The following is a 13254-nucleotide window of genomic DNA, read 5'->3' as shown; positions in this document are numbered from 1 at the left end:
GGCCGTCACCTGGTCCAGCGCCACAGCCTCACACGTCAGCAGGCCGAGCACAGAACCACCACGCTGCCTTGCTCGGTGACCCATTATGAGTCCACAGCACCACTTAAGAAGATCCCACACCATCACTACTTGGGCTGAGTCCAAATACTATATACCACATTGGCCTTAAAACATCAGGTTCCTACTTTTGTTTACAGACACAACCATGAACCAAAAAGTTTTGCAGGAAAGCCACCTCTGCTTTCCCTGGGGCTCACTAATTTCCCCCATCCTTAAATAGCTTGCAAACAACTGACATTTTCAAAATGTAGTTCGATTATCTCAATAACAAAGTTCAACAGGCCCAGTGTTTAAAAACAGATCTTCAGTGGTATCTAGGAAAAGTAAGACAAGTAACAAATTCTGGTGGGCAAAACAGATGAGCAAAATGTGAAAGGAACAAAATCTTAATTCATAGCAAGGGAAAATAAATGCATAGTTCATACTTTTAAAGATTATTCTTCAATATGCATCTCACCGAAATAAAAGCTATTTCCAATTGAGATGCAAAAGAAGATGGTAAGCCTCTGACATGAATTAGGATCTCAAAGCAGGTATTTGGATTCAATGCCTTTAAGGTTTTTTTTTAATTTGTCACTATAATTTGTTTGGAATTCAACAGAAATGAAAGTTACAAAGAACTGCCCTTAATATTTGAAAATTTAAAAGCTCTAAAAGCAAAGTAAGTGAAATGATGAACTGCAAACCTTACTGCAATAGATGCAGCCCTTGATTACTAAGTACTTCAAGTAAATATTGATTAGCCAAAGAAAGAAATACATGATTGTAATGTTTATGTACCAAACATATGGGCATATGTACAAAAGACTCTTGAGAGTCCCTTTGACTGCAAGGAGATCAAACCAGTCAATTCTAAAGGAAATCAACATTGAATATTCATTATAAGGGCTGAGGGTGAAGCTCCAATACTTTGGCCACCTAAAGTGACGGGAGCTGACACTTGAAAACACCCTGATGCTGGGAAAGATTGAAGGCAAGAGGAGAAGAGGGCAGCAGAGGATGAGATGGATAGACAGCATCACCAACTCAATGAACATGAATTTGAGCAAACTCTGGGAGATAGTAAAGGACAGGGAAGCCTGGCATTCTGTAGCCCATGGGGTCACAGCACTTACAAAATACCCATACATTTACATTGTTAAATGACTATGATTAAAGCCACCTGCACTTTCTCATTGCAGTCATCTTAGATCAGCTTTTTCACAACATTTATTCACCCCCTCATGGAAGCCCTCCTGCCTCCTAATAAGCTGGACCCCAAGATTCATCACTTCCCCTTTTGCATCACAGTAAGCCCTGTCTCCCTGTGTACCCCTATTTCTAGCTCACATCACATTCCCCTTGAGACCCACAAGCTCCTCAGGGGCAGGGACCTCATCCCCGTTCTGCCCAGAGGCCAGCACCCAGGTGCTTTTCAACAGATGTTCACTGAATCAACAGGCTGCATCTGTATTTCTCACAAGTGGATAAAGCTACGCCTCACTTTCAGCAGTAAAGGGTTGGGGTAGAAACAAACACTTTAAATGCACCAGTGACTTACTTAAGGCATCATTCTGTGAGTCTTCTGGTACATGTATTTCAAATTACAATCACTTCACTGGCAGGTAATTTGTTCCTTCAAACAAGGCACATGAAAAACATGGCTTTTTTGGCTCTTCCTAAGTTTCTGAGTAATTTTAGGTTCATCACAATTGTTCAATTTGGGGTTCATCAATTTTTTGAAAACTCGTGTAAAATCCCTCTAAAGAAAAATAAGTGTTCTCTTTTAATTTTATTAACTTAACAGACAATAAAAATGGTCTTTGATTATCTTCATTGTGACTGAAACACACTAGCTACAGCTCTGCTCCAGTCAAACAAGCTCGTTTAGGTTGCACAAAGAAAGCTTTCAGCAGACCTGGGTTTAGGCAACACTGTCCTCTCACCTGGACCTCACCTTTACCTTTCTTTTGGTTTGTTCCCATGATTTGTGAACTACTTGAAGACTCCCTCATTTGTATCCTGAAAAAGGATGGCAGAATGGAATCTAAAGTAATCACGTTTCTCACACAGTGGAATATCCACCCAACAATGCCTTGGGGACATAAAACACAGCATACTTACTCTTCAAAAAACAAACAAAATTCTTCATTTATCTCAATATTAAAAAGCAGAGATACTACTTGCCGACAAAGGTCCATATATAGTCAAAGTTATGGTTTTTCCAGTAGTCATGTATGGATGTGACAGTTGGACTATGAAGAAAGTTGAGCACTGAAGAATTGATGCTTTTGAACTGTGGTGTTGGAGAAGACTCTTGGACTGCAAGGAGATCCAACCAGTCCATCCTAAAGGAAATCAGTCCTAACTGTTCATTGGAAGGACTGACGCTGAAGCTGAAGCTCTAATACGTTGGCCACCTGATGGGAAGAACTGTTTCACTGGAAAAGACCCTGACTCTGGGAAAGATTGAAGGCAGAGAAGAAGAGGGCAACAGAGGATGAGATGGTTGGATGGCATCACCGACTCAATGGACATAAGTTTGAGCAAACTTCAGGAGGTGGTGATGGACAGGGAGGCCTGGCATGCTGCAGTCCATGGGGTTGCAAAGAGTTGGACTGAGTGACTGAACTGATCTCAGTAATATCTATTTTCTTTCAGCATGCAAACTGAAATACAAATTTTGCAAACAAACAAACAAACAAACAAACAAAACAACTTCCTTCACTGTCCTTCAAATATACATGATGCTGTAGAAAGGGCTCAGAATATCCACCCCAAAATATGCCACTTTGACATGAGGATTATCTTGAGCTGAAGGCAACTGAGAAACAGCACACACAGCTTGCTGTCCTCCCCGCTAAGCTTCCCTTTGTAAAGGTGACACTAAACTTCACTCATCAATGAGTCAGCGAACCTTACTAAACACCCTTATCACATATCCATTTCCCAGGGACCATCCCACCATTTACCAGCTTCAAGAACCCAACACACCTCTCCTCTATCTAGCTGTGTCTCCACAGTCTATTGTCCTCTGTTATTAATAAAATGATAAATACACCCCTGGGCTGAAGAATTCCACGGACAGAGAAGCCTGCAGGCTATAGTCCACAGGGTCACAAGAGTCAGACAGGACTCAGCGACTAACACATATACATCCCTGGGCTGAGTTTAACCACCTCTTATGGTTTTCACTTCTTTTCTGTGATGCTCCAATAAAAACACGCTTATTTAACATGTAAAATACTAAAATATTTTTTAAATACTTACATCAATGGAATTTGTATGCCTTTTCTTCTATTGTGACTTCTGTCAATTTAATTTGTGGGCCCAGCTACAGAACATTTTGCCTCCTCTATGCTGCAATATAATCATCATTAAGATACAAGCAGAAATGTTCAATTCACATGAAGATGGGGATTTGAATCCTAGTCCATCACCTTACCAACTTTATGAACTTCAGCACAAGTACCTAACCTCTCCATGCCTTTTTTTTGTTTTTTGTAATCTGTAAAATGAATGTAATAATAGTAACTACACCCCACAGGTCAAGATGAAAAAACTGAGACCATGTAAACTACTCCACATTATTCCCAGTAACGCTTCCCCCAAAACGGTAACTGTTGCTATTAGTAGTAATGTCAGTCGCTCAGTCATGTCTGACTCTTTGAGACCCCATGCACTGCAGCTCACCAGGCTCCTCTGTCCACGGCAAGAATACTGGAGTGGGTTGCCATTCCCTTCTCCAAGGGATCTTCCAGACCCAGGGATCAAACCTGGGCCTCCTGCATTGCAGGCAGATTCTTTACCATCTGAACCACAGGGGAAGCTCATGTTGTTATTATTATTATCCAATAAGGTGAAACTGTTCACTCAAAACTGTGTTAAATGATGAATGGATAAGAGAAACAGATATCTAGTTTATCTTCTTTTAAAAAAAAAGGTCTGATTATGTAGAAATGCAGCTATAATTTCAGCATAAATAAGTTCACATATGTAATTCACACTGTGACCATTTATAATTATTTAAAGTGAATTTTTAAATGTATTTCTATGTCAATGAAATATATTATTTCAAGATCACATATAAGATTTCTAATGTAATACACATGAAATGATGGTCTTTTCCTGCCCAGTTTGAAACATTTCCCTCAACAGGAAAAGTATGATGCCCTTCTGAAACAAGGTTAAAATATAAACATAGTCATTTGTCTAATAATCAGTATAAAAATAATTATTATGCAACATTTAAGTGGAACCTTACAAATCACAAAGCTCTCTTTATACAATATATTCATCACAGGTATCGCTTGATACTGTCTTCATTTACAGATTGTGTTTTTCCTGGGTATCTGTGATGGATCTGTCATTGAGCTAAGCAGCTTCACATATTATCTCAGTCTTCAAAATAACAGGAAAATAAGAATTCCATTTAAGAATGAGAATACTGAGTTGAAAAACTGGTTTACTCAAGCTAACAGAGAATGGCAAAGAACTAGGAATTACACCAGGTTTCTCACCCAACATCCAAAAATCTTTTGAATATAACAAATTACCTGCAAAAATTCCAAATAAAAATTGTCAAATGAGAAGGAGTCCCATGTATTAGAAGCCTATGTAATTTTTTTCACTTTGAACATTAACCACAAGGAGGTAAGAAAGCCTTGAGTAAAAATTTAAAAACTGACATAAAATGTTTTCCTACAGAAACACAAATTAAGAATGGGAGCAAAGCAACATGTAAACACATGAGGAGGTGGCTTCATCACACAGCATGTAACACAGAAGAATCACCTTCCCCCAGTGAAGTAACCACTTGTATTCAGTTATACTCCAGTGTTTCCTCCACTCCTTGCTCATTTTGTCATTTTGTAACATCCCATTATACATTCATTATTAAAACAACAACAACAACTGACTTCTTTCTAACTGCTAAGTTGTATGCTGGGAGCAGAGGCTATTTTATCAATCGAAACGGTGCCTCACATGTGGTTAGCACTTAATATGACCCTGTTTCCAGGTATCACCCATCATTTCTCTCTGCTTCTATCACATACACTTACACACACACATATAGCCCTCTAAATCCCTAGGCAACACTTATTTATTTGGGGCTTTCATTGCTAATTCATGGAAAGAAGCATAGCAAACAAAATAAACCTGACAGAACTGATTATTTTTAAAAATTGCAAAAAAGTGCAGGTTTTTATTGACAAGTATACAAAGTATACAAATATTGACAAGTATACAAAATTATCTATACTTTTGTATCGATACATTTGTATATATATTTTGTAAGTATACAAAAGTCTCTATATTGCTAGCAGTTTCAGAACTCCTTTTATAAGGTCTCTGACCTTATTCTCAGTCTTTGGTCAACTATTAGGGCCATTCAAGAGCCCCTGCGCATTAAAAGTGAGATGTGCCCGAATTTCCAAAGAAACACAGATCGGCATCCCTTGCAGAGTGCTCTGCCGTTTTGCTGAAAGGGAACCATCAAGTCAAGTCACTCTTGCCACCTCCAAGAAGCTACAGTCATGGAAAGGGGACTATACGTATATATATTAAAATATGCCCCTGCTATGTTACTATTACAGGTTAATGTTACACGTAAGTGATCCTGACACTGAGATGGGCTGAGAGCGTGACAGGCGAAGAGGAAAAGTGCCTGAGCTGGAAGAAAGCATCCTGAGAAGAGCAGCGCAAAGGCGGATTCTTGAGAAGGCGCGGTGAATGAGGGAGCAGGCGCTGGGAAGGAAGCAGCAGTTGCGCAAAAGTGAAATCAGTGAATGGAAAAGCTGGCCAGGGCGGAACTGTGACGGCCTTGAAGGCCATGCGTAGGAGTCTTCATTTTTACTCAGTTATCAACGGAATAAAACACAGCATGTTACTCCTACTTGAAGTATAAAAGCTCAGAGTGGTTCATAACAATTGATACAGACTTCTTGAATAATCTAGCAGAGTCACAAAGACTCTATAAAAGACTATAAAGTCTATAAAACTAGACCAATTTAGGAAAGAGGGAGAGTAAACTGTATATACAGAGAGTCCTCTTTTCTTTTGTTTTCCATCATAATGGCACAGAGGTGTTCCCAAAGGTTAGAGTATATTTAGTGCTACTATAAAACCCATCCAAGAAGTTAATTTAAAATGGAGGAGTCTCTCCACAACTCATACATTTATTTAAAAGCTCCTGGTAGAAATCCAAAGTTACACACCAAACTGTTGCAGGCTGGAGGAGGAAGTGTAGATAAGGGAACTTTAACTGTCTCAAAATCTTTACGCAGTGTTTGAATATTTTATTGCACCGCTAACTTAGAAAAATAAGGTAATTAAAAAAATTTTATATGGATGCAACCCAAAATAACTGTGTTGCTTATAGTCCAGGATTGATATTTCTAGACAGTATAAAAACAAGGTTCTAATTACACTTCTCTAAGATTTTCTTATAAGTCTGTTCCCTGGCCGAACTTAAAGTGTGTTAGATTGGAATCATATTTGATTGAGAAATGTTTAATTTCCTCTTTCAAAGGCTGTCATTCTACTTAAGCATCTTCCGGGTTCTGTGCCTCCTAGCTAAAGTGAAGGTAGTCGTCTAAGGTCTTTACAAGTCTTCACGAGGATGATAAATACGTAGAGAAAAGAGAAAATAAAAGGAGACAAGGAAAAAATGATATTCTACATAGGACTACTGATATTTGAGAAGAATCTGGGCAACATTTTAGCAGAAATGCAAAAAGAATCCAAACGTGATAAAGAGCTTGGACTTGTGAGGTCCCTTCTCTGATTCTAAACACATATTTCATTCTAATAACTAAGCTGCTTTTACAAGCTGCATGCTCAGTCATGTCTCACTCTTTGAGCCAGGCTCCTCTGTCCATGGGATATTTCAGGCAAGAATACTGGAGTAGGTTGCTATTTCCTTTCTCCAGGAGATCTTCCTGACCCAGGGATGGAACCCGTGTCTCTTGCATCTCCTGCATTGGCAGGAAGACTCTTGAGCACTGTGCCACCTGGGAAGCCTGTATTTTACAGGATACAGAATACAAATTTATCTCATTAAGAGTCTAGCACTACTTTTGAGGACACGGTGCTACCAAAATAACTAGTTATAAACGGCCTCCAGATATGAAGGCCTTGAGGGTTTCTGAGGAACTTGAAACAACCTTTCAAGTAAATGTATAAATTATTAGAGTATTCTAATTGGACACATTATATAAACATCAAAATCTTAGACTTAATTCTGTCTTACTTCTAGTGTTATTTGAACTATTTTATATTTGTAACAGGTCAATTGAAAAACTAAATTTATTTCATATCAAATTTCATATTTGACTGTTACAATGTATCATATTAGCATTTAGGGAGGTAGGGATTAGCAGTCATTAGTGTAAAATCTATTTTAAAGTAAAACAGTTGTTACTAACTGATTTAAGCAGGAAGAAAATGGTAACTAAAATACTTAGGTTTTAATGAGGAGGCATATTGTGTATCACCATATAGTTCGGTCTGCAAATATCAAAGTTCAGTTTTTCATCTATTCCAGTAGAAGGAGGAGAAAGTGCAACATTTTTTTAAAAACACAAGAAAAATGAATCCTCACATTTAGAAGATTATCACTAGATACTGGTTCTTTATGTATTTATAAAAGGATGTCTGATGGTCTCAAGCATAATTCAAAATTTTATTTAGCATGTGTGGGTCCTTGATGAAGTCTGTTAGGAATCCTTGAATTGAACAGAACTGAAACAGACTAAACTCTTAAAAAACCACATGCTGAGGTCTATACTGAACAAGAGGTGAGATATACAACTTCAGAAACACTGGAAAGTTCAGACCCATTTTTTAAAATAAGAAACTTATTATACAAATTACTTCAGCCATATATGTCGTATTGCATGGGACATGTTACAGGCTTTTAACCAAAATTAAAAAACAAAAAACAAAAAAACACTGTAGGTAAAATTATTTTTCGAAGAGGTAAATGACTGTGTTATATTGTTTTCAGTCTGTTTCCTAGCCTGCACCTACTGACATATGATGTAAAATTAAATATGTATCATGACAAAACCATATGTTTAGGCAACTGTGGTGAAGTAAGAACACAGTGGGGAAATGACTGTTCTGAATTAGTGAAAATTTTAAATGAATCCCATTGTAAAAGTCAAAGATCAGCAAACCATTATCCGGAAAAGCAGTCTTTCTTTTTTAGGAAACACAAATACTGATTTAAACAGAGGCCCTGGTTTCTAGTTCCCACCCCCCAAACCTCCAACTGGGGCAATTTCAGAGTCATCAGGCATTAACAGCAAGGCAACTGCAAATTCAAAATAGTAGCTGGTGGACAAGAGGGTATAAGCAACAGCACTAGGGGGTAGTAGAAAAGACAAAATAATGCCTTCCCACTCACTCCAATCCATCCGCAACAAGAAAAGAAGAGGGCTGGGTATAAGGAAAACCAAGAATTAAGCTCTATTTCATTCCCCCCCCCCCCCAAATTGGAGAACAAAAGGAAAATTAACAATTTTTTCCCACAGTTGCTATTTTTGTGTAAGACTTCAAAAAATTAAATAAAAAGGCTGTTCTACTTTTGTTTGTTTTACAAATTTAATCTACAAATAATCCATTCTCTACAGAGAAAGAAAGGAACAGAAGGACAAAAAAGATTAGCCACACACTTAAGCCTAGTCAAAGTTGGCAAGAATGTTATCTCCGGTAAGGCTTCTACAGTAACAAATGTATTACTTTTCATGCTCAGCTTTCAATCATCCTGGGGAAGAACGCGAAACAAAAAGTTGCACTGCCTGTCCAAAGAGTAACACCAAACTTGTCTGCAGAGAAGGTCTCCGATTTCTAAGAGCGCACTTTCGAGTTCCAGCATGACCATCTCCTCTCAGACCAAGCGCCAGAAACTGTCAACTGCCTGCCCTACTTAAATGTCCATCTGCACCGACTTCGCCAAGCACGAGACAGACAGTTACAGAAGCTGGGAGACGGCGAGGGGGAGCGGTTGATCCCACTTGTGGCCACAGAACCGCGTTCCTGCAGCTATCTATACCTAGAGACTCGGGGTGCCCGCACCGAAGCATCGGGCCAAAACCCGGAGCGCGACCGTGAACGTGGCGGGCGAGGATGGGGTGGCGGCACGTGTTCCCAGGGTCGGACCTGCACCGGCCGGGAGACACGGGGCGGGTCGAGGCTGGGAGATGCGCCCGCGACCCCCCACCCCGCCGCCGGGCCCCCCGACAGCGGCAGAGGCGGCGGCCCGCGCGCGGGGATCTCACCTGCACCCCGGTGTAGTTCTCGAAGAAGAAGAGCACCATGCTCTGATAGACGCAGTAGAGCCGGTCGTCCACCGCCTGGTAGAAGCGCGAGGGCAGCAGGGCGGAGAGCAGCCGCCAGGCGCCCCAGGCCAGCACGTAGGTGGGCGCCGTGCCCAGGAGCACGGCGGCCGGCAGCACGCAGCGCACCGAGTGCATGTGGAGCACCAGGGACAGCAGCATCCTCCCGTCTCCGCGCGCCCGGCACTCCGCCGGCCCTGCGATGCCCCGCCGCCTCCCGCCGCCGCGAGGCCCTCGCTCGCCGGCCAATCAGCTGGCCGCGTCCGGCCCCGCCACCGCCCCCTCACCTCGCCCGGCCGCCCGCCGCACCTGAGACGCCCGGCCCGCGCCCGCTCGGGCCTCCTCCCCCAGCCGCATGGGCCGGGCCGCCGCCGGAGGGCGGGTGCGCTGGCGAGCGAAGGGCGGGGTGCGCTGATCGCGGCCCGAGGCAAGGGACGCCGCGGCCCTCAAGGGCTGGGGAGCTCAAGACCGCTCACACCCCATGACCCTCTGCCCCGGCCGGGGGCGGGGCTCCGCGCCAACAACACGCCTCCCGATAGGCCGCCCGTTGCCATAGTCCCCCGTTGGGGGCGGGGGCCCGCGGCAAGAATTCGCATCCTGATTGGTTGAGCGCTGTACACGGCTGAAACGCAAGGGCTGCCCAGCCGCGTGGACGGCCCTGTTCAGGCTACTGCGCATGCTCCAAAGGTCTCCCAGCTCCGCCCCGCTCTGGGGGCGCGAGCGCTGGGGCGACTGGGTGACTGGCTGTAGGGACGCGGTGAGGTTGGTCCAGGCCGGTGAGGGGCCCGGGTGGCCGTGCGCCCCGTGGTCGGGATCTGGGCACAGGTGGGTTTGAGGAGACGCCCCACCACCTGCTTGCACGTCCGAGGGCCCCTGGACGCCGGGATGCGCCCTCGAGCCGAGACGTCCCCTTCCCCTGGGGCGCACAGGTGAAGCTCGGCACCTAGAAGGTGCTGCACACCCTGGCTGCCCGGCTGACAGATTGGTCAGGCCGGCTGGGTCAAGGCCAGCAGGAGACAATTGGGGTAGTTACAGAAGGGCCACAGGGGCTCTCGGGGCTCTCGCCCTGGGTTCTACAGTCAGGCCGCGCTTCCTTTTCACGGCGGCGCCCACCCGCTCGCTCGCCTCGGCTCTGCCTCTGCTCCCCGCCGGGTGCCCAGGACCCCGCTTCCTGCCCTTCACTCGCCCTCTGGCGTGTGTCCGAATCAGGTCCCTTCTTTCTCATCACTGTACGTTCACGCGTAGCTGGACAGCCTTTTAACAAGGTCCATTAGTTTGTCTTATCAGATTCATTTAAATTGTTGGATGCCAAATTTTGTTTTTAAACTTTTTATTTTATATTGCGGTATAGCAGATGAACGGGCTTCCCTGGTGGCTCAGATGGTAAAGAATCCGCCTGCAATGCGGGGAGACCTGTGCTCTGATCCCTGGTTAGGAAGATCCGCTGGAGGAGGACATGGCAACCCACTCCAGCATTCCTGCCTGGAGAATCCCCATGGAGCCTGGAGGACTACAGTCCATGGTCCGAAGACTCGGACAGGACTGATAAGCACAGCACGTAGCAGATTAACAATGCTGTGTTAGTTTCAGATGGACAGCAGAGGGACTCAGCCATGCGTATACATGGATCCATTCTCACCCAAACTCCCTTCCCTTCTAGGCTTATCAGATTCACTCTCGCTTCACTTTCCCAGGCCTGGCTGTTTAATGTCTTTCTGATAGCTTATGCTTAGCCTCGTTTTTCGTGTAGTTCTTTTTTTTTTAAATATTTGTTTTTATTTATTTAACTTATTTAGCTGCACAGGATCTTGGTTGAGCCACATGAAATCTTTTAGCTGTGACATGTGGGATCTTGTTCCCTGACCAGGGATCGAACCTAGGCCCCCTGCATTGAGAGCTCATAGTCTTAACCACTGGACCAGCAGGGAAGTCCCTCGTGTAGTTCTTGAAGGTACTTGCATGGTGGTGGTGGTTCAGTCGCTTCAGTCGTGTCTGACTCTTTGCGGCCCCATGGGCTCCTCTGTACACGGGATTCTCCAGGCAAGAGTACTGGAATGGGTTGCCATGTCCGCATGGACGTGTGGAATAAAGTACTGACGTACTTCTGTGACCTTCACAAAAATCTAAGGCATCAGGGCAGCTGTTTTTTTGTTATGAAAACAGATTCCGAGGCCTTCTGAATTCTTCTACCATCCTTTGACTACAATGAGTGTGGTTTACTGTGTAATCCTTTAAATGAAAAAAGGAAAAACTTTTTTCTGAATGCAAGCCTGTGAAAGTGTCTGTCTGACTCTTTGCAACCCAGAAGATTAGCCCACCAGGCTCTTCTGTCCATGGAATTCTCTAGGCAAGAATACTGGAGTAGGTTGCCATTTCCTTCAATAGGGGATCTTCCCGACCCATTGATTGAACCCAGGAAAGCCCAGCCAAATGCATTTAGTGGCATTTCAGTGGAAAATTGTAATCACGTCCAAAACAGTGGCTACCTGATTTGATTGTCTGCACACAGTTGACATGTAACATGACTGGTAAATGGTCACCCTGAGGGACAAAGCCAGATGAATGGAAATTGCTCAAGGAACAAGTGTTTGCACAGGTATATTGCCAGCAGGTAAGCACCCACAGTACAGAGATTTTCAACAGGATTTTCGGTCTTTTCTTTCTTTTTTTTAATATGGAACACTTCATGAATTTGCATGTCATCCTTGCACAGGGGCCATGCTAATTTTTTCTGTATCATTCCAATTTTAGTATATGTGCTGCCAAAGCGAGCGCTCCCCTCTTTCTGTGGAAAGCAATGCCCAGTGAGAACTAGATTCGTACTGGAGGGAAAAATTCATGGATATGGAAAATGTGCACAATCAGTGTCCCCATGCTTCCTTGAATTAAATGAGACCAGACATCTGTACAATTAGGGAAATGTATGAAGGGATAAGCTTCCCTGGTGATTCAGAAGGCAGAGAATCTGCAATGGAGGAAAGCAACAGAAAGAAATCTTCCCAGTCCCTGGGTTGGGAAGATCACCTGGAGAAGAAATGGCAATGCGCTCCAGTGTTCTTGTCTGGAGAATCCCATGAACAGAGGAGCCTGGTCGGCTATAGTCCATGGGGTCAGAAAGAGTCGGACACAACTGACTAAGCACACAGACATGAAGGGATAAAACTGGTTCAGTGTTAACATTACAGTCTGTACACATGAAGTCAGTAAATGTGTGTGATATGTGTAAATATGTTATTTCTTGTGGATTATCCCTGTATTACTGTTGGTCACCAGGTTGTAAAGTTTTGTGCAAGTTCTGGCATGGGGACATTGAGAACTTGAGCTGCCCTTGTTTATTTCCAAACTCGCCCCCTTCCCACTCGATTATCCCTTGTGCTCTGCAGCCTCCTTATCTGCAGACTCCATCACAAACTTACTCTCCTTTCCGCCTGCCCACCTCTTAGGCTGTACTCAGTCCACACCTTCTGCCTCTACTTCCTTACCTCGTACATATTTTAATCCTTTGCAGTGAGGTGAGTTTTATGTAATGGGGGAATTCACGGTACCATAGGGACATCTAATAAGGAGATCTCATTTAGTCTGGGCACATAGAAGCCTTCTCAGGTAGAGTTGACATGAAGCTCTAGGGTGAGCTTGCCAGGGTAAAGCTAGGGATGAGGAATAAGCACCTTCCAAGTGAGAACATGTCTGAAGGACTGAAGTTAAGAGCTAACAGGTTCTCAAGGCTGAGGAAAGCTGTGTGCAGCAAGTAATGTGCCCTACTTTTTTTAAAATTCAGATGCCCCCTAGAAGTATGTTGTTTATTTCCCTCACTTGTTTTTAAGCTAATATCTACAATTATTTTTATCATAAGTTTGATCAGTTAAAAAGTAAG

The 13254-nt window shown here is 43.5% G+C and overlaps 1 protein-coding gene and 1 non-coding gene across 3 annotated transcripts in view; both read right to left on the bottom strand.

The window, feature by feature from the left end:
- The window catches only part of AGPAT5 (1-acylglycerol-3-phosphate O-acyltransferase 5), a 42550-nt gene extending 32673 nt beyond the window's left edge, over positions 1–9877 (bottom strand). For both annotated transcript variants that reach the window (XM_065947196.1, XM_065947197.1), the window contains exon 1: positions 9324–9877. In XM_065947196.1, the coding sequence (XP_065803268.1) occupies positions 9324–9542 (219 nt within the window). In that variant the 5' untranslated portion in view covers positions 9543–9877. The remainder of the gene's footprint in view (positions 1–9323) is intronic.
- A 2171-nt stretch (positions 9878–12048) lies between these two features.
- On the bottom strand, positions 12049–12155 carry LOC136143892 (U6 spliceosomal RNA). Its single transcript, XR_010658400.1, has one exon. It is a non-coding gene; the product is annotated as a U6 spliceosomal RNA (small nuclear RNA).
- Between the last annotated feature and the right edge of the window lie 1099 nt (positions 12156–13254).

This window comes from Muntiacus reevesi, chromosome 10 (genome assembly GCF_963930625.1).
Source record: "Muntiacus reevesi chromosome 10, mMunRee1.1, whole genome shotgun sequence".
NCBI lineage: Eukaryota > Metazoa > Chordata > Mammalia > Artiodactyla > Cervidae > Muntiacus > Muntiacus reevesi.
The sequence above is the reverse complement of the archived record's forward strand: the minus strand, read 5'-3'. Positions and strand labels throughout refer to the sequence as shown.